The sequence below is a fragment of the Schistocerca americana genome, chromosome 2, assembly GCF_021461395.2.
Source record: "Schistocerca americana isolate TAMUIC-IGC-003095 chromosome 2, iqSchAmer2.1, whole genome shotgun sequence".
In the NCBI taxonomy this organism is placed as follows: Eukaryota; Metazoa; Arthropoda; class Insecta; order Orthoptera; family Acrididae; genus Schistocerca; species Schistocerca americana.
Window position 1 is genome coordinate 192,252,065 of NC_060120.1, and position 21,741 is coordinate 192,273,805.

At 47.8% G+C, this 21,741-nt stretch overlaps 1 protein-coding gene across 1 annotated transcript in view; it reads left to right on the forward strand.

The window, feature by feature from the left end:
* Nucleotides 1-21,741, forward strand: part of LOC124593867 — a 494,799-nt gene that overhangs the window by 446,361 nt on the left and 26,697 nt on the right. The window contains exon 5 of the mRNA XM_047132215.1: nt 19,288-19,357. Coding sequence (XP_046988171.1) covers nt 19,288-19,357 — 70 coding nt within the window. The remainder of the gene's footprint in view (nt 1-19,287; nt 19,358-21,741) is intronic.

The following is a 21,741-nucleotide window of genomic DNA, read 5'->3' on the forward strand; positions in this document are numbered from 1 at the left end:
AAGCAAACCAGATTTGAATTCAAAAGTGGCGCTACTAGCGCCAGTCTTACGCGACTGGCGCCAAATGGGAATATACAGGGTTATTACAAATGATTGAAGCGATGTCACAGCTCTACAATAACTTTATTATTTGAGATATTTTCACAATGCTTTGCGCACACATACAAAAACTCAAAAAGTTTTTTTAGGCATTCACAAATGTTCGATATGTGCCCCTTTAATGATTCGGCAGACATCAAGCCGATAATCAAGTTCCTCCCACACTCGGCGCAGCATGTCCCCATCAATGAGTTCGAAAGCATCGTTGATGCGAGCTCGCAGTTCTGGCACGTTTCTTGGTAGAGGAGGTTTAAACACTGAATCTTTCACATAACCCCACAGATAGAAATCGCATGGGGTTAAGTCGGGAGAGCGTGGAGGCCATGACATGAATTGTTGATCATGATCTCCACCACGACCGATCCATCGGCTTTCCATCGGGTGTCAGGGCTTGTAGCAATTGTAAACGGTAAGGCTTCTGCTTTAGCCTTTTCCGTAAGATTTTCCAAACCGTCGGCTGTGGTACGTTTCGCTCCCTGCTTGCTTTATTCGTCGACTTCCGTGGGCTACGCGTGAAACTTGCCCACACGCGTTCAACCGTTTCTTCGCTCACTGCAGGCCGCCCCGTTGATTTCCCCTTACACAGGCATCCAGAAGCTTTAAACTGCGCATACCATCGCCGAATGGAGTTAGCAGTTGGTGGATCTTTGTTGAACTTCGTCCTGAAGTGTCGTTGCACTGTTATGATTGACTGATGTGAGTGCATTTCAAGCACGACATACGCTTTCTCGGCTCCTGTCGCCATTTTGTCTCACTGCGCTCTCGAGCGCTCTGGCGGCAGAAACCTGAAGTGCGGCTTCAGCCGAACAAAACTTTATGAGTTTTTCTACGTATCTGTAGTGTGTCGTGACCATATGTCAATGAATGCAGCTACAGTGAATTTATGAAATCGCTTCAATCATTTGTAATAGCCCTGTACATCATCTTCGAGATGTAGAAACAGGCCTACCAACTTTTGTTTACGCCGTGCAACTCCTACTTGGTGTTGCGACCTTTTTCCGTCAGTGTATATTATCAAGTAGAACACCCGTTAATTCGACTCGTGTTGGAAGTTAATTTAATTTAGCTTTTTTAGTGTTACCTGTTGGTACAACGTCTTCGAATTCCATCCATCCGCACATATTGCACCTGTTGAACTCACCTGCAGTTTCCAGCGAGCTGTGCACCAACACGTGAAGTATGATGATGGCTTACTCTGAGACAACATTATTCTGAGACAGGTTGGTACACACTTAAATGAATAGCAGACACATCTGATTAAATCTTAATATACTGTTGAGGCCCTTTGTCCTCCAGTTTGGTAGGTGTACATCCGTGACATCAAATGCTCAAAGTTACAAGTGCACTTAAGAGAATTCACAGAGCTGATGTGAGAGTAACTATTTTCGATCAATATGGCGCTGCAGCCACGAACGAAACAGTGGCATGTATGCGCGTTTATCGTTCTAACCTGCCACGTTACTGCTGTACTGTGCACCGTTTATTTTATGTTCTTCGCCTCATGGGACTTAAGACCACTACACGAGGAATGTTTTGGATCCACTGGCAATTAATAATCCGACAATCTGAACTCAACGTAGCGACCATGAGTTCATCAGCGACAGTGTAGTCGGCGCAGTGAGTCAGTAAACAGCGATTAGTCGCAGCGTCCCGCTTATTGACGTTGAGTTAAACTGATGGCGCATCACAAGGCACAAGCTGTGTGGATTGTAACAAATCAAAATCTACTTTATGAACACCAATCAAATTCAATGCCTTTGCAATTGTACTTGTTTAGATGTTTTTAACTCAGTATAAGCAAACACAAATGTGATCGTGCCATAAAGGTGGATCGGCGTTCGTAGCACAGCCGACATCTTCCAACAGCCGACATGTCCTCTCAGAGCAATAACTTTCCACCCCCCTTCCCCCAACCCCTCTCCCCCTCGTTGCTAACCTTTCCGGGATACCGTGAAGGTAGACAATCCGCTTTAGGAATATTAATGATTCTCCTAACACATTCGCCTAGATATTCGTGGTCCGTTTCCGGGAAGGGGATGTGTGTCGGCCCTGGATCAAATCCGCCCGACGGATTAACAACGAGAGTCAGTGTACTGGCCAGCCTGGATATCCCTCTAGGTGAATACCGGGCTGGTACGCAAGTGCCGCTTCAGTTACACAATTTACAATAATTTCGAAAGCTCAAAAGCATAACTGAAGTAGAAAAAAGGCTGCGAATAAACTATAGACACTCTATTACCTTCTGCAACTTCTCGTAGGATTAAGGTTGTTGATAAAATATCTTCATATCGGTAGTCATTGAAAAGCAATCGATATATATAGTCGATATTATTTTCTCTGATATACCGATAAGATGATGAGGTCCCATACCCCGACGAGCGTAGGGGACGATGCGGGAGACGAGCACCCCCTAGTAGGCAAGGTCCTAGCGGAGGTGGTTTGCCATTGCCTTCCTCCGACCGTAAGGGGGATGAATGATGATGATGGTGGTGATGATGATGATGATGAACAAAACCCACTCATCTCGACGCAGGGAAAATCCCTGACCCCGCCGGGAATCGAACCCGGGACCCCGTGCGCGGGAAGCGAGAACGCTACCGCAAAACCACGAGCTGCTTTGGTATTGAAATGGCAACAAAGAGTGCCGATATTTTACATTTATATTATTGTTTTCTTTTTTTTTTTGCAATTTTCTGTAAATATTTGTTCTTTTGAAACGGGAGTAGAACACAATTTTACTTTCACTGTGTGAAGGAGTTCTACTACTATTTGAGCTTCTTGACGTCCAATCTTTCTCTTTGACTGCCTGAAGCAAGTATAGGTAATACAGAGTGGTAGACCGATTGCACTGGGGGATGGCGGTGTGAACGTAATTTCCGATGTGAGGAAATAGCATGCCAGTTGCGTTAAAAAACATTTCTTAACGCAACTAGTGTGCTATTCTTCACATCAGCATTCTTCAAAAACAGTTGCTGAAGATAATGAACAAAAGTCTAAATGATAAGACTGGGCTTTATGGTGAGCGGAGACGTGTGAGGGGAAATCTGCGCTCGGCGATACCAGCAGAAATTGCAACGTTTTACTTCAGCACGCAGTTTTGACACTACAACTGCTAGGTCGTAGGCGTTGGTAGAAATAATAATAATAATAATAATAATAAAACAGGGAAGTCGACATGAAGCGTTCCGGACAAATCCGATTGTAAGGAAGCCGAACTACACCTGTTTTGCCACTTACAAGCAGTTACCATTGTTAGCAAAGTGGTTATCGCCAAGCGTGGACATTCGTAGTTTTCCTTTCAACTCCTGCTCTAAGGATGATAAGCAGGCTGCTAGCTTGTTGATGCACAGAATAGCTACTAATAAATCAATACTTAAGTATCCAGCTTTAAAACTGGCAGACGATAATTTTGTAGGCCGGAACGTCGTCATTTTTTACGACAATATATCTATAAATCGATACTTTTTGAAAAAAGATATATCGGATTCCCTTTACTTTTAAAAATAACAGTCCTCCTAATGATGAGACACGGATAGCAGATGTGGATGTAGGCGCAGCTGTGCGATGGGAACTGGACCGCCTCCGTGGTGGGGTGTTGAGGGGGCAGGGTGCAGCCTGCTCATTAGAGCGGTGTCCCTTGATGCAGAGACCCAGAGGCGAGGAACGGCAGCAGCGGACAGGGGACGTAGCTCGCAGATCACGGCTCGGGCAGTAGGAGTAGTTGGGTGTCAGCAGCGCGAACGCACAGGTGGCGGCGCGGCACGGATTCCAGTCACGCGCCCCCTAACGAGCCAACATCGCTCGTAAACGGATGTCGCGGCTGGCGAGAGCCGCAAGAACACGGCGCGAGAACCTCCCATCACCAGTTGGCACGTTCGGGGGAAGTCCCTGATGCTTATCCGCTGTCGCCCGTAACAATCTGGGCGACCAGGAGGAAATTTGAACCTCAAATCAAACACCTTTCAGCCGTGTGATTTCCAGACTGTTACTTCATTGGGCTACAAGTTTCGGCGATATATTACGCCATCTTCAGGCCCCCTCACTGACGTGTAGGAAGATTCCAATCTCGGTTCCGGTCAAAATAAGGGCCGGCATTAAAAGAATCATGCTTCCAGAATTGAAATTTTCACTCTGGAGCAGTGTGTGCGCTGATATGAAAGGCAAAGGTCCCAAGTTGTCTCGGTCCGGCACACAGTTTTAATCTGTCAGGAAGTTTCATATGAGCGCGCACTCCGCTGCAGAGTGAAAATTTCATTCTGGAAACGTCCCCCAGGCTGTGGCTAAGCCATGTCTCCGCAATAGCCTTTCTTCCAGGATTGCTAGTTCGATAAGGCTCGCAAGAGAGTCTCTGTGAAGTTTGCAAGATAGGAGACGAGGTACTGGCAGATTTAAAGCTGTGAGGACGGGTCGTGAGTCGTGCTTGGGTAGCTCAGATAGTAGAGCACTTGCCCGCGAAAGGCAAAGGTCCCGACTTCGAGTCTCGGTCCCGCGCACAGTTTAATCTGCCCGGAACTTTCGATTCGAATGATGGCCCCCATTTTGACCGGATCCGTGGTTTGAATCTTCCTACACGTCGGTCAGGAGACCTGAAGTTGTAATAGATCGTCGAAACTGGTAGGCCAATAAAGTAACAGTTTGGAAATTAGATGGTTGAAAGGTGTTTCATTTGACATTCGATGCGAACAGCCGAGGTCCTGCAACCATCTCTGAACATATGGACATACAGAGGAGGCAATTTGAGTGACACGATACCACAACGGGTAGACGAGTCTACAAGCCCCTTCCCAGTGTCGCTCAAGCGGAGCAAAATAAAGCGCGTGCACCCGTGATGTGGCCTACTACGTTTCTGGGCAGAACACGGATAATATTTTGGCTATCAACACAGGAAAGAATATTATGAGGGACAGGAGATACGTGTGTGGCGCGGACGGGAGACCAGAGCACCTAGTATAAAAGTGTGGTGATCTGGACACAATCAGAAAACGACTAACTCGCAGGTATCGATCTTTACATTACTCGTGAGTCTTGAATTGTGTTCGGAGCTAGACAGGCTGGGAGATCTGTATTCTACAGATTAAATATTTTGAACATAGCTGCACTTCAGCAACGGTTACAGAATAGCAGGTGAATAAGGCAGCCAACCAGCTGCAGTAAATGATGGTTTTTCAATCAACCTTAACCATGGTCTCAACCGATTTAAACCGGTCATGTTCAAAAGTGCGATAAACCTGTTTGTACTCTTTTCAGTTTGATGTCCATATATTAATAAACAGCCTTAGGTACGTCAACCTGGTTGGCTGTCTTTTCACCTGCTATTCTATAGCCGTTGCTAAAGTGCACCTATGTTCAAAATATTGAAGTTCCTGCCTGCCAAGGTATCTAAGGCTGTTTCTAAATATATGGGCATCAAACTGAAAATATTAAAAACAGGTTTCTTGTCCTTCTAAAAAAAGACTGGTTTAAATCCGTTGAAACCATATTTTATATTGCAACTGGTTGGCTGTCTTGTTCACCTGCTATTCTTCAGAGTAGTTACCTTTCCTGCTCGGTGGGTCATTGGTTAACTATCTGATTACAATTCCAAGAGCTTGTGTTCGATCCTCCATCAGTCGCGGAATGTGTCAAAGCAAACTCGTTAATGTGAAAAATTTCGAATTGCAGCTTGATTTGCAACCCACGTGAAACTATACATAATGTGGAAACATAAAAAACGCAACACATTACTATTGCTAATGGAAGAAATGCCGTTGGTATTCAAAGCGTCGTCATCTCGGAATAGACAAATACAGGTCCTACATGGGTTTCCAGGGAATCTTATACCATTCTTGCTGCGAAACGGTGGCACGTTAACGTAACCATAATGGAAGGAAAATAACGATCGCGCACCCTTCTCTCCAAAGTGGGTTACAAAGGATCAATAATTTTCAGATTTGATGACTATCGTCGCCAGTGGAGATGGAACTATTCATCTTCTGCGCACGTAACCAGTCCAGGACGATGTGAGGTTTGTGAACGAGGGCCCAACAGCATCACCATTGCGGAACAAACATTGTGCAAGGTTTGACGGCTTAGGCACCACGTTTTCCTTCACGAGCATTTGCTTCACTGATGAGGGGTTATTGAATTTTAGCTCGCCCTGCACTTCCCAGCTTATGAAGCTCTGTTCCGTTGAATATTTGCCGCGTGGGATTAGCCGAGCGGTCTGAGGTGCTGTAGTCATGGACTGTGCGGCTGGTCCCGGCGGAGGTTCGAGTCCTCCCTCGGGCATGGGTGTGTGTGTGTTTGTCCTTAGGATAATTTAGGTTAAGTAGTGTATAAGCTTAGGGACTGATGACCGTAGCAGTTAAGTTCCATAATATTTCACACAGATTTGGACACACAGTTCAATATTTCCTGGAACATTGTTTTACAAAAACGGCGACATCAGGTATATCAATAAAATTTAATAAAAACAGTCTTGATTGCATTAATATTTTACTTAAACTGGTGACCCGTTTCGATCTACTGTACTTAGATCATCTTCAGACCTTGTACTCCATGACAATGACAGCAACTGGGCTGTCTGAACAGGCTGTTCTAGAGAGCAGTCGATTACATCTCTTTAGAGCATCACAGTCAGACACCGTCTCTAATGACCTCGTTATCGACGGGACGTTAAACACTAACCACCACCACCACAGTCAGACAGCCCATCTCCTGTCACTATCATGGAGTACGTCTGAAGATGATCTAAGTGCAACAGTGCGAAACCAGTCATCAGCTGAAAAAAAAAGTGATCAATACTGCTTCCAGTAAATTTTATCTGTTCACGTTGTTTTGGTGTTTGCTGGGTTCGCGAATGCGATATGCAGTTCTGCAGCGACTTGTCCAGCTTTCTTCCTCTCATTTTTCGTCACAATCCTCTTCAATGACCGTCTGTCACGATTTTTTAACACACACTTCTGTCCCCGTTGTGGTGTTCTCCAGATTTCACTATATGCGCCATAAATTTTATATACGATGTCTCTAGAAACACCAAGCACTACATTCTAATTCACTCAGCTCCGACATAACACATTCATAACAGAGCAGAACACGGTTCTGACATTTGCAACATATTGAGGACATTGTGCAGGTGCCGTTCGTGGCCATGTACACCAGAGCAACCTGCATGCGGGCTAGCATCTGCCTTCGTGTTCAAGCATGCGGTGTTTCCATATTTTTTCCAGTCCATGTATGTGCCCCCTGTAACTAGTCGGGTAAGTTAGTTTGAAGGCTGCAGGAAAGCGAGCTCTAACCACCTCCAATAGAATCATTATGGTCTGATTAAAAATTCACTCTTTTTCAAAAAATTACTGTACCCAAATGCAGAGTTTTACGCATAAATTACCTTGATGGCTGGGAGGACGGACACATTTCCGTTTTTAAAACAATTTTAGCCCTGCGAGTGGAGCCACATTCAAGAAAAGTATGCTTTTACACCACAGACAGATATAACTGCTTTTGCTCTCTACTAGAATCTTAGTATATGTAATTGAACAACACACGGCAATCAGCTAGTAACTTATGTTCAAACAAAACTTATATTGCCGGCCGAGGTGGCCGAGCGGTTCTAGGCGCTACAGTCTGTAGCCGCGCGACCGCTACGGTCACAGGTTCGAATCCTGCCTCGGGCGTGGGTGTGTGTGATGTCTTTAGGTTAGTTAGGTTTAAGTAGTTCTAAGTTCTAGGGGACTGATGACCTCAGCAGTTAAGTCCCATAGTGCTCAGAGCCAAGACTTATATTGAAAGGGGCGTTAAAAGTAGATTAATATGAGCATGTCATTTTCTAAGAAATACTGCAGGCCACCAGAGCAACCGTGGCAAGTCTGAGCTGACAGATCACAGTTTGAGAATCAGTGCAATACGTTCTATTTAATAAAAAAGCCATCGTCGCTTGACAGTAAATATTATTTTTAATAAAATCTGCAGTCGTAATTTCCGATTTTTCACGTGTAACACAGTGAAAATTATTCGTTCCAAATAAATCAAAAGTTTTAAAAATATCAGGCATTTAGAAAGAAAACCAAATTTGCTGATGCACGAAATTCTTGCAGTGTTTCACTTTAAAGACGGAAACGGAAACGGAAACCGCGGAGTTTGTAATTACATAATTTTGCCTTAAGTCATCCACATTGAACTGCTTCTTACAGAAAACTGCGAGTGCTTTGACAAAAGCTGAAATAACACGATTTATCTCTGTCAGTCACTTTTTATTTTCTCCCACCAGGCGTTTCGAGAGTTTATAATCTCATCTTCAGGTAGAAAACAGCGATATCTTTTTACATGTGCGCCAGCTGGAGGCAGCTGATTGATTGTTTTGATTTGATTTTGCTACAAAAAGCCAGCTGGCACACACGTAAGAAGAAATCGCTGTTTTTCACCTGAATGTGTTATTATAAACTCTCGAAACGCGTCGTAGGAGAAAATTAAAAGTGACTGACACAGATAAATTATTTTATTTGAACTGTTACATAATTTTAACAGTCAGAGGGGACGATGGTGTCTTTCTATAAGTTTTTAATTACTGTGAACCCCTGTCTAAGAAAAATTAACAACATTGTTTTTTACTTTAAAAAAACTACAATCTTCTGCGACCGATCACGTACGAAATATTTCTTTCTTCTCTCGAACTATTTTTCGATCCTTTTCGTTTCATTTTTAGATCAAACATGGAGAAGTTCATATCATTATTAATAATTGTAGCATGAGGCTGCTTCATGCGGCAGTATGGATGCTACTGATTTTGGTATACCTCTTGGTGCTGTCATTGTCATTGCAATCGGCCAAAAAGTTAAGCTGTACTCACTATCCGTCAATATTTGTTGCTATTATTTTAGAAACACTGAGACCGGCCTCCACTCAACATGAGCTGTCAACTGATGTTTGCAGCGTGAAACCATCTCCAGTGGCCAACCAGGGATTTCCACGTGGCTCGAGATGACTGGGTGTTTGTGTGGTGATCATTTCATCATCACTCATGAAAGTGGCGAGATTGGACTGATAAATGGTTCAAATGGCTCTGAGCACTATGGGACTTAACGTCGAAGGTCATCAGTCCCCTATAACTTAGAACTACTGCAACCTAACTAACCTATGGACGTCACACACATCCATGCCCGAGGCAGGATTCGAACTTGCGACCGTAGCGGTCATGCGGTTCCAGACTGTAGCGCCTAGAACCGCTCGGCCACCCCAACCGGCTGGACTGAGAAAAGGTTGGGAATTTGTATAGGCGCTGATAACCACGCAGTTGAGCGCCCCACGAACTCTTCATCATCATCATCATCATCATCCAGTGCCCAATATTATGGGTGAAACTTCTGCATACCTCATCTGGAAATGAACCTTAAAAACTAGTTCACTAAAAGAAAGATATATGTCGTAAACGACGGTTCGCAGCTTATCTATATTTAATATAATATACTGTCGTGAGATTTTACAGAATCCATAACGGATAACCATTATTGTCTGCAACAATTTGGAAACGACACTTTCTGCTGGGCTGTTGTTAGATCTATTTATTCACCGCCACCAAGATTTCGACCTATTATGCCATTTTCAGTTGACTAATTACAAACATTGCTTGGATACCAATTCAACTTTAAGAATGCGTTCTATTCTCAAACCATTTTATAGGACGAAATTTCTCTTAAAGGAGCTGTAGTTGTTCCTACCTCACTGTGAAATGTATCACGCATATTGTTCTTGCTAAGCGGACGCTTTTTTGTGTAAATCGAGTTTTGATATTCCGCGTGCATATTGAGACTTGAGTCTTCGTCATTTATGTAGCTTCCACCTTAGAAATACGACAGTTTTAAAGAAAATTTTAAGTTGTAATTAAATAAAGCAATACGTAACTTAGAAATTACGTAAAAATGTATCTCTGACATTACAGATAGGGTGGACGCCCCTTAATACTAGCAGCCACCACGTTTGTAGAACTTAAGCTGTAAATGTCACCTTGCGAACGGACGGGCGAGAATATGTGCGTGGATGATACCGTTTTGTAGTATTTACTACAGTAAGTAATTTGTTCCTAGTACGTTGATTGAATTCATGCTTAGGCACCTGGTTTGCCATAATGTTCTCGTTTTAGTGAAGCGCTACGTTCCTTTATACAGCATGATTTTGATAAATAGATACAAACTGCAGTAAATTATGCCTGACGGGAGAGAAAAAAAGGGTGATACGGACATGTGGCCGGAAATGCGTTCCAAAGGAGGTGCACTCACGTCGAGGTGGAAATAAGAGATGTTTAGCCTGACCCCGGCACCGGGAGAACGAGGGTGGCTCGCCAGCGTGGGATAAGCCAGACGACCGTGTGGAGATTCATACGATTTCGCTTCACTCACGCCCCTTTTCCTCGGATCAACTTTTACGCTTCTCTGGCATCTGAGTGTGATCCTGAATCGAAAGCTGATGTCAACCATTTCTTTTTTGTGTGTCCCAAATTTGATTGTGAGCCGCTGGACTTTATGAAGACATTACTGAATATACGATACCACCTATTTCTTTTATTTACCGAAGATATTCGCCTTTGTAAAGTGATTGTTAAGTTCCTTAAAAGTGTGGGCACAGTCTGTAGCTTTTAGTGGTGTACATATTGCATCTTTCTGTCTTGTTTCTGAAGATATTTCCGGATTGGTGTGAACTGTAACCCAACACAAAGTTAAATACTTTTTCATCTAATTGTTGCAAAAGTACTGTTGTGACGGTTTGAGTTCTCTCCACTTGTAAATATGCATTTCTGTATTCTTTTCTTCGATTCTACGTACATTTTAACGATGTGTTTTTGTTGGCTAAATCGAGTTGCTACTTGGAAATTCAAATAAATTTTAAAAAATCCTCAGTGACAAACTGCCACTATTCGCACCACTTACAACCCACGCACGCCTTTTGATCTACGACTTGCCTCCACTGGGACGGTTGTAACGTATCACTATGTTTACGACGTTGCTTATCGAGCCGTATACGTTATCTCGCATTTCTAACTGCTTCTCTCACACAAATAGTGATGAAAATTCAGAAATTCAGGGTCGCCACCAGCCCAAGCCCTTCCTAACAATTTAGAAAAAAACGGAGCTGGAAAATTATTAGTTTAATTACTCTAATAATTTAATTACAAGCACGCAGATTTCTTTAAGCAGCCAGATAAATAGCAGGATTGGAAATCGGAGTAAGGGTGTAAGATCGACACCAAAGAATTTATCTTTCACGTAGATTATTTGTTGTAACTAAATATTTGTTGCACATCCTAACTACACTTAACTGGTGCCTGACTCGAAATATTTGAGTAAGAATTACGTGAGAATGAAACAGAGCACAATTTAACTACAGGAAGAAGAAACACAGAAAACGAGGGTGGGAGACAATGGTATTATCATCTCCTTTGCATTCATACCATAAAAATATCTCAGTGAAATTCTACGCATGCACTATTCTGGACAGAGGTTTAACCAATGTACGAGGTTGTGCGATAATTATTCAACATACCAACTGAGTCTGCTGCTTGCAAACGGCCGTGCATTCCGAATCAAACTGTTGTGCTGCTTTGTAGAAAGCGCACGAAAGAACAGATATTCTTGCCGAATTTATAGCTCATCAAACAAGCAAACTGTTAAAATAAAGCCTATTGGGCTGCCGTGGTGGACCAGAAGGGTCGTTGACTACCAACCACGTGGCACAAAATCGACACACAAAGTCAAAAGCAACTTCCACAAAATATAAGATTAAAATCATTAAAAATCATACTCGCTTCGCCACAGTATTACACTCACGTACGGTTGAAGTGATTATAACCAACTTTTTCTAATCAGCTTTACAGTTTGAAATTGTACTTCATCGTTGTTCAAAACGAACAAAATAACTTCCACACTTCTAACTCAAACACCCAAAAATCGCCTATTTAAAGCAATGTGATTATGGCACATTCGGAAAAATAGCTCGCTTCACATGCTTCAGTTAAGCTGAAGTTCTTAACTGTTTCAACAGTTGAACATAACGAAGTCCCAACTCAGCCTGCTTCCTATCACCTGAAACCCCCCTTAAGAACTACGATTCGTACTCACCAAGCGTTCACCAAAGAGTGCCCCTTTCTCTATCGAGGTTATCGAGCTCCCCGTGCAGTGGAAGCTACCAGACGGGTAGCCCTCCGTCACCAACCTCACACACAAAACAGCCTTCGACACAGCCTTCGACTAAGATGGGTAAACCTCTCTGTTCAGGTATTGGAAACCCAAGTTGGTCATCCTGTGCTCTCCTTCGAACGAGAAGCAACATCGTCTGCTCCCAGCAGACGATGACCCACTCAGCGTTCCCCACAAAACAAAACCGAAGCCTCACATTAAAACACACATATAATATTCAATAGGCCTTACTTGAGTGCTCAGTCTTTCTGGAAGAGTTCACGAATTGAGCTAAAATCAGATAGTAAAGAGGATAAGTTGTACCGAATTCGACAAGCGTCTTATGAAACGACTTCGCGGAGACGTTTCACGGTTTTGTCGCTGCTTCGTCGCACAGGCTACCGCGGTGCTGGGATCCCTGTCATGTGTCTTATACACAAATGAGACTACCTGCGCCATGAACCCTCATACACATGTAGAAGTCGCTGAGATGTGCAGCCGCGAGAAGGACGTACCTGCGCCTGCTAGCGACGCGAAGGGTGTGGCAGATCGCCGTTCGGCCGCGCTTGCGCTGTCGACGGCCCCATCTGGCCCCCCACCTATGACGACCACTGCTACGGCTATGGATTTGACGGACACTGCTACGGAAACGTTGAAGACTGCGCTGTCTGCTCCGCTGCCCGATTCTGACGATGAGAGCACTGCCGCTCCTCGGCCACGCGGACGCAGCGGGAAACAGAAGAGGAGGGCCCCAGCTGCGACGGCTGCTGCTCGCAGCTCGCCGATTGAGAAGAGGGCCAAGCAAGACTTCGCCCCTGACGCTGACGGTTTCGTCCCGGCCCGGCGCACTGCAAGACGCATGCTGTCATCGACGACGCCACCAACTGTCGTCGCCAACTCCTTCGATGCGCTCGAGGACGCGCCGGACCCGCCGCCGAGCACTCCTGCGCCGAAGACAGACTCCCATCTTCCGCCGGTGGTTCTCCAGTTTCGGCCGCCCTATGGAGAACTGCAGAAGCTGTTGCGCAGCTGGACAACGGCCGTGTACACCGTGAAGCCTGTGGGGCGGGACCTATACAGGGTCACACTCCGCACTGCTGATGACTATCGCCGGGTCACCCAGGAGGCGTCTGAGCGTGGTATCCCTTTCTATACCCACGCCTCCGCACCTGACAAGGTCCTGAAGATCGTATTTCGCGACCTTCCGTTCAACATGGAAGCCGATCACCTGCATCGAGAACTCGCAGACCTGGGCTTCTACATACGGGCAGTTGTGAAGATGAAGTCGCCAAAATCACGCGAAGATATGCCGCTCTTCCTAGTCGTCTGCTCTGACACCGTGGAGAACCGCAAACTATACCAATTGACGCGGGTCGCCGACGTTCCGGTCCAGACCGAAGATCTTCGTTCCCGGCGAGGCCCTGTGCAGTGCTTTCGCTGCCAGGGAATCAACCACGTCGCGCGCCACTGCTCTATGCCGGACAGATGCGTTAAATGCGCCGGCCCCCATGCAGGCAGTGCGTGCCCCCGTCCGCCCTCCGAGAAGCCTACATGTGCACTCCGTGGCGGTGCTCATGTGGCCAGTTATCGTGGGTGTGAGGTATGGAAGCGTGCCATTGCTCGCCAGCGTGGCCAAACACCGGCGCCACATCAGAAGAAGCTCGCAACGAGACGGCCAGGCGTCTCTTTCGCGGCGGCAACGTCAGGGACGTCCTCCACCGCCCCGGCTACGTCGGTTCCTGCTCCCGCCGCATCCGAGGCCGTACCGACACCGGAGGCTCCTGCGCCTCCACCACCGCAGCCAGTGGCGGTACCGGGTACTGCCTCTCCCGGGACGTCGGCCGGACCGCGCCCCGCCAACCGCCGGCGCGGGGGTCACCGCCCAGTGGGTACTCGGCGCTCGGCACCGTCCGTCGAGCAGCCCCAGGTGGACTCTCACAGCGAAGCAGCCACGCCCCCCCTTTCCCGCGCCGGGGCCGCGCCGGCTGTCTCCACCGCTGACCTGGCCAACCTCGTCGCGCAGCTCACAGCCCTGGTGACCAGTGCTACGAAGTTGATTGACGTCCTGTCGCAGCAACTCACCGCTGCAGTGCCGATGGCCTCTCCGGCCCCAACCGCTGCCAACACTCACCAGCCGCACCATGGGCAGCGTTAGAGGGCTCACGGTCGTCGCGTGGAATGCCAACGGCGTCCGCACCCAAGCTGGCGAACTTCGCCAATTTCTCCGCGATGAAGCCGTCGACGTCTGCCTTATCAATGAAACACACCTGAAGCCTGGGGCAGACGTCAGGGCGGCCAACTACTCAAGCTATCGCACCGATCGACTGACGGCGGGTGGGGGGACAGCCGTCTACGTCCGCAATGGCATACGTCACCATGTGATACAACTTCCACCACTGGCGACGCTGGAGGCCACTGGTGTCGTTGTTCACACCTCGGCGGGCGCCATCACGTTCGTCGCGGCCTATCGGCCGCCGTCTCGTCCCCTGGACCCTGCTGACATCGATGCTCTGCTTTCCTTGAGGGGGCCAGTGTTCGTCGCCGGGGACTTCAACAGCAAACATGTCTCCTGGAACTCCAGGATCACCAATGCCGCTGGCCGCTGCCTGCTCCGGATAGCGGAACGTCACCATGCGCTTGTGGTGGGGCCGTACGACCCGACCATTTTCCCTGCTCGTGGCCTCCCAGATATAATTGACATCGCAGTCGTCAAGGGCATCCCTCATCAGATCACCGCCACGACGAGGACTGCACTGTCGTCGGATCATGTCCCTGTGGTTTTTGACATCGACCTCGACGCCCTCCAGCAGCCCAGGCGAGGTATCTCACTTGCTGGCATAGACTGGGACAGGTTTCAAGAAGCCGTGACGCACTCACTAGCCGCCGCACCGCCCCCTGCGGAAGTTGGAGCGGACGAAGCACTTTTGCACTTCGCGGCAACCACGATCGACGCTGCCACCATCGCGACGCCGCCCCGACCCCGCCCTCCGCCTGACTACTCCCGACAGCTGCCGCCGGACATCCTTGCGGCCATCACTGAGAAGAACCGGGTCTACCGGGAGTGGCAGAGGACGCGAAACGCCAACACCAAGCGCCTACTCAACAGGATGCGTCGGGACATCCGGGCCGCCATTGACAATCATCGCAATCGCGACTGGAATAACAAGGTCGCCACCCTTTGTCTTGAAGATGGCACAGCCTGGCAGATGACTAAGCGTTTCCTCCGCCGCACGCAACGTATCCCCCCGCTGCTGGTCCATGGTCAGGCTGTCTGCGAACCAGCTGCGAAGGCTGATGCTCTTGCTGACGTCTTTGAGGCGGCGTTTACGCCTATCGAAGACCCTACTGACGCTGTCACCGAGACCTGGTTGCTGACCGGCTCCCACGCTACCTGGAGGCACGTGACGACGATGACGTCATTGAAGAGACAACGGCGGAAGAGGTGTCGACCATCCTGCGTGCCCTGCACCCCAGGAAAGCTGCGGGCCCGGACGAAGTTTCCAACGCCCTGCTCCAGAAGTTGCCGCCCATGGCTGTCACTCATCTTGCCGACGTCTTTAATGTCATCCTCCGGTCCTGCAGCTTTCCTCAGTCCTGGATGCATGCGGAAATCGTGGCGATTCCGAAGATGGGGAAGGATCTGCGGCAGCCCGTGAACTACAGACCTATTAGTCTCCTGCCGGCCGTCTCCAAGGTCTTTGAGAGGGTGTACATCAGGCGGCTGCAGCGCCACGTCGACGAGGAAGGCCTCCTGCCCGAAGAGCAGTTCGGATTTCGCAGGGGCCACTCAGCCGTTCATCAACTCCTTCGGTTAGTGGAAGACGCGTTCGTCGCCCTCGAGCAGCGCGAGTTCTTCGGCGCGGTGTTCCTGGACGTGTCGCGTGCTTTCGACAGCGTGTGGCACCGCGGCCTCTTGTTCAAGCTTTTTGAACTTGGGGTCCCGACGTCGCACGTACGTCTCATCGCTTCCTATCTTGCTGATAGGACCTTCCATGTGCGGGCTGCGCAGGGCTTGTCCTCCGTCCGCCGCATCAACGCCGGGGTGCCACAGGGCTCGGTCTTGGGGCCACTCCTGTACTCGCTGTACACGTCTGATGCGCCGAAGATCGACCGTGTGCAGCTCGCCCTGTACGCGGATGACACGGCTCTCTACACTAGGAGCCTCAATGCCGCTGTCATGCGCCGCCGTCTGCAGCTCGCCGTTGACACCCTGGCAGCCTGGGCAGTCAAGTGGCGTCTTCTATTCAATGGTGCCAAGACTCAGTTCCTGATCGTCACCAGGCGACTCGTTCCTGCAGGTCTGCAGCCGCTCGCTGTCGGTGGAAGCCCTGTCCCGTGGCGCCCAACGGCGCATTACCTCGGCGTCACCATTGACCGCCGACTCACGTGGGCTCCACACATTCGCGACGTGAAGGCCAAAGTGCGGAACAGGCTCCGCACCCTGTACCCGTTGCTGAACCCTGGTTCCCAACTACCACCGCGGCTGGGCATCACCCTGTACAAGGCGCTGCTCCGTCCTGTACTCCAATACGCCGCCGTCGTCTGGGGGAACGCCGCCGACACGAACCTGAAGAAGCTGGAGACTCTGCAGAATCGCATCCTTCGGCTGGCCTTACACCTGCCTTACGATTTTCCCACTGCTCATCTTCACGACGTCGCGGAAGTACCTCTACTCCGTGACCTCTTCCAGACGACCGCCCGCACCTTTTACGACAGTGCTGGTCGGTCGCACAACGCCCAAATCCGGACGCTGGGCCACAAATTGCAACGCAGCGTCACCACCCGCTGGCCACAACTGCTAGCTACATAGCTGGCTCTGCCGAACTGTGCTGAGGAGACACCCAAGAAGACAACCCACATGTGAAGACGCAACATCAGCATGCATGGGAGGCAAAGCAATCACTGCTGCGAACTCCATCACACATCGGAGGAAAAGTATCTCCGTGCAGATCCCTGCGATGAACCCTCATAACACCCACCTGTTGCTACGGGGAATCCCAATGGTATGGTGGCAGCGAACCATCAGCACCGGTTCAGCCTCAGTGTGTGGGTGGGGATTTTTGGCGACCACCTCGTGGGAGCAGCCATCCTTCCACAACGCCTCACTGGCGAGGCATATCTGCGTGACCCTCCTTCCCCGCTGGAAGACATGACATTGGTGGTACGAAGGTAATGTGGCCACTATATGGTGGTGCCGCAGGTTTGCCTCTTTGGGAGTGAAGCTAAAACACTAGTAGAGATGGAACATACCCACTTGCCTGGTGTGTTCTCATGTCTACTTGGCATCATTGAAATCTGCACTGTCAAAGATCTGTTATCTCTGCTTTCAGATGGATATATCTCCATTGGAATGCATCCCCTACCATATTTCCATATGACTTATTTTTATTTTTTTTTTTTTTTTTACACCCTGAGGGATCATTTCGTGAAGACGGCCCCATTCAGCAAAATCATCGACTAAGGCAACTGTATTGATATGTACATAAAATATGTAAACATAATGACAGGAGGACAGTTTCCACTTCAAAGGAGCGATAAGCACTGACGTATTTCATAGTAAGGTAGGAGCAGATATATGCACTGGAGCGCCAGAGAAACTGGAATGGGCATGCGTATTCAAATACAGAGATATGTAAACAGGTAGAATACGGCGGTGCGGTCGAAAACACCCATATAAGTGTCTGGAGCAGTTGTTAGATCGGTTTTTGCTGCTACAATGGCAGGTTATCAGGATTTAAGTGAATTTGAACGTGGTGTTACAGTCGGTGCACGAGCGATGGCACACAGCATCTCCGAGGTAGCAATGAAGTTGGGATTTTCCCGTACGACCATTTCACGCGTGTACCGTGAATATCAGGAATCCGGTGGCACATCCGATCTCCGACATCGCTGCGGCCGGGAAAAGATCCTGCAAGAACGGGATCAAAGACAACTGAAGAGAATCGTTGAAAGTGACAGAAGTGCATTCCTCCAGCAAATTGCCGCAGATTTCAGTGCTGGGCTATCAACAAGTATCAGCGTGCGAACCATTCAACGAAACATCATCGGTATGAGCTTTCGGAGCCGAAGGCCCACTCGTGTACCAAATGGTTCAAATGGCTCTGAGCACTATGGGACTTAACATCTTAGGTCATTAGTCCCCTAGAACTTAGAACTACTTAAACCTAACTAACCTAAGGACATAACACACATCCATGCCCGAGGCAGGATTCGAACCTGCGACCGTAGCAGTCCCACGGTTCCGGACTGCAGCGCCTAGAACCGCACGGCCACCGCGGCCGGCAGTCGTGTACCCTTGATAACTACACGCCTTGGCGCGTCAACACCGACATTGGACTGTTGATGACTGGAAACATATTGCCTGGTTGTGCAAGTCTCTTGGGGGCTCTGTAATGGTGTGGGACGTGTGCAGTTGGAGTGATATGGGACCCCTGATACTTCTAGATACGACTTGGACACGTGACACGTACGTAAGGACCCTGTCTGATCACTGCATCAATTCATGTCCATTGTGCCTTCCGAAGGGCAGTTTCAGCAGGACAATGCGGCATTCCACATGTCCTGAATTGCTACAGAGTGACCCCAGGAACACTCTTCCGAGTTTAAACACTTCTGTTGGCCACCAAACTCCCGAGACATGAACATTATTCATCATATTTGGGATGCCTCTCACTTCAGCACTACTTCAGACATTAGTCGAGTGCATGCCACGTCGTGTTGAGGCACTTCTGCGTGCTCGGTGTTTGCGGTCCTACCCTATATTAGGTAGATGTACCAGTTTTTTTGGCTCTTCAATATATAACAAAATAGTTTGGCAACAAAATGCGTTCTTAAAGTTGAACTGTTCTTCATGCAACTTATATTGTCGCAGTTGTAATTTGAGAATGGCCGAAATCGGAATAGTGATGACTAAATATAGTTAATAACCTTCCTTGCTGAAAATGTTGTGCTTTTTAGGATAAGCTTTAATTTTTAATAGGAGCGGAACAAACTGAGAATGAAATGCAAAGTAATAAAGATGGCGTTTTTTCTGTTTTCACAGGGCAGCTCTTCTCGCAACAGCTGTGGGACAACTTCGAGGAGTACCAGGACACGTACAGACTGGCCAGAGAGTAAGTACATATCTGCACACGCACGTGTCAGCATTCAACATCCGACTCGTCTCACTACTAGGCTGCTGAAAAAAAAAAGAGAACCTAGCAGACCGTCTTGAGTTTTTTGTAATGCGAGGCATTAACATTCCTTCGCCGTCGGCGTTGCAGAGGTCGGCATCAAACAGGAATCATCTCATCAAGCATTGTGCGTACAAACCAATCGTAATTCATGGCCCGAGCAGACACAAATGAACGAAATTTCTGTCTGAGTTTAATAGCTGTAAGAAAGGGGAGAGAAGACGCTTCCTGCAATTACAGCCACAAAACGAAGGGCGCCCGTAAACGCCAAATAACTAATTACAGAATGGGAAGCAATTAGCCGGCTGACAAGACTGGCTGCTTTGTTACGCGGTTAGCAGCCAATCATGGACGCCTGATTACGTCGGGGCGCGGGGGCACACCGCAACACAATACAGCTCCCCTCCCCTGTTCGTTTACACATTGGCCAGCAGTGGGAACTGTGAAGAGTGTAGGCGGGGGGGGGGGGGGGCGGGGAGAAGGCTGGCATGGGCCTGTGATGCGGGGGGGCAAGGGGGGGGGGGGAAGACCGGCGGAGGACCAAACCAACCTCAACCCTCAAAAACACATTTCAGTAGATCCGCTTATATTCTTACATATGTTACCAAATTGTACAGATATCTTTCGGAGAATAAAGTAGTACGAAATATAAGTCTAGAGAATGTTGCCGGCCGCGGTGGCCGAGCAGTTCTGGGCGCTACAGTCTGGAACCGCGCGACCGCTACAGTCGCAGGTTCGAATCCTGCCTCGGGTATGGATGTGTGTGATGTCTTTAGGTTAGTTCGGTTTAAGTAGTTCTAAGTTCTAGGGGACTGATGACCACAGATGTTAAGTCCCATAGTGCTCAGAGCCATTTGAACCATTTATTCAGTCTTCAAATTTATACTGACATTTTTATCACCCGGTATTTAACGCGAGGCTGGCCAGTGATCGCTTCAGTGCAGACGCACACCATGCTCGAACGCTGAACGAGAATCGGCGAAACGCTGCGTGTAATGGGTATAATGGACAGGGACACTACATCAGTAGTGTACGAATAGTTTGAGAATTTGGGTCTGACGGGAGACCTGATAGCGTACTCTGTGCAGCTGCGATGACCAATGTGTCCGGATGGCTTGGTGGTCAGAGCATCTGCCTAACGAGCAGGAGACCCGGGTTCGATTACTGGTCTGGCACAAATTTTCGTCTTTCTTCATTGATTTAAATCAATGCCCACTAACAGCTAAATTTCATTAATTCTTTTGTGACTTTGCAGTTGCTTGCCCACGTCGACTATCTTACGTTCTCACCAGCAACATCTTAGCCAAGTAAACGTGCACATTCTCTTGTTGCCTGTACCTCTCATCAGTGCCAAATCCGATACTATTATTTTGTAAGTGTACAGGTAACCGAAAAACCACAGGAGATTTCCTAAGAAAAGACAGACAGGAAAAGGCGCTCCACAAAGAAAATAGGAAATAAATAAATGGAGACTGAAGTTAAAATCTTCTGGGTTTTTACGCCGCGTCGTATTTCTTCAAATTGATACTGCCCAATATATAGTGGAGAACAGAAGATCCTGAAGAAGATTCCAGCAGTGGGGTCGAAACTTCCATCGGTTGAAGAAATATGACGCGGCGTAACAACCCAGAATTCTTCAACTTCAGTGACAACGGCCACGAAAGCCTGCAGACTTACGTAAATAAACACTGACTTTTCAAAATGGTTCAAATGGCTCTCAGCATTATGGGGCTTAACTGCTGAGGTCATGAGTCCCATAGAACGTGAAATTCTAATATTGATGAGTTCATAAAACGCATATTTCGATTTTATATTCTGTAAATCATGGCACTGCCAAAGTTTAGAGGAAGACAGCAGCAAAAGAAACACTGCATCCACGCCAAAGGGTTGGGGGGGGGGGGGGGGGAGGAGAGAGCCAGGGGAGCCACTTGTGCAGAATAAATGTAATGTATGTGTAAAACCCATCTTGCATCTCAAATGTGTATTTTAAAAACTAAAACAAAATATACAGTTCTGCAAGTTTGAAAATTGCCAAAATACGATTCCAGAACTATAAAAGTCTAAAGTTTATCGCTATAAAGATAATAAGAAAACCGGACGTAGAAATAAACCAACTTGTAGTATCTTCATCTTCTTCTATGTGCATTACACTTTGCCTGCTATGGCTACTTACAGAGACTTGTCTCAGTCCTTCCATCTGGTTTCTGCTCTCCTGTCGGTTTGTATAGTATTTTTGTTACTCTCTTATCCTCGATCTTCTTGATACGTTCTTTCAGTTTCCTTCTGTATCCTTCTACTTTCCTATTTAGAGATATTAATCCTAA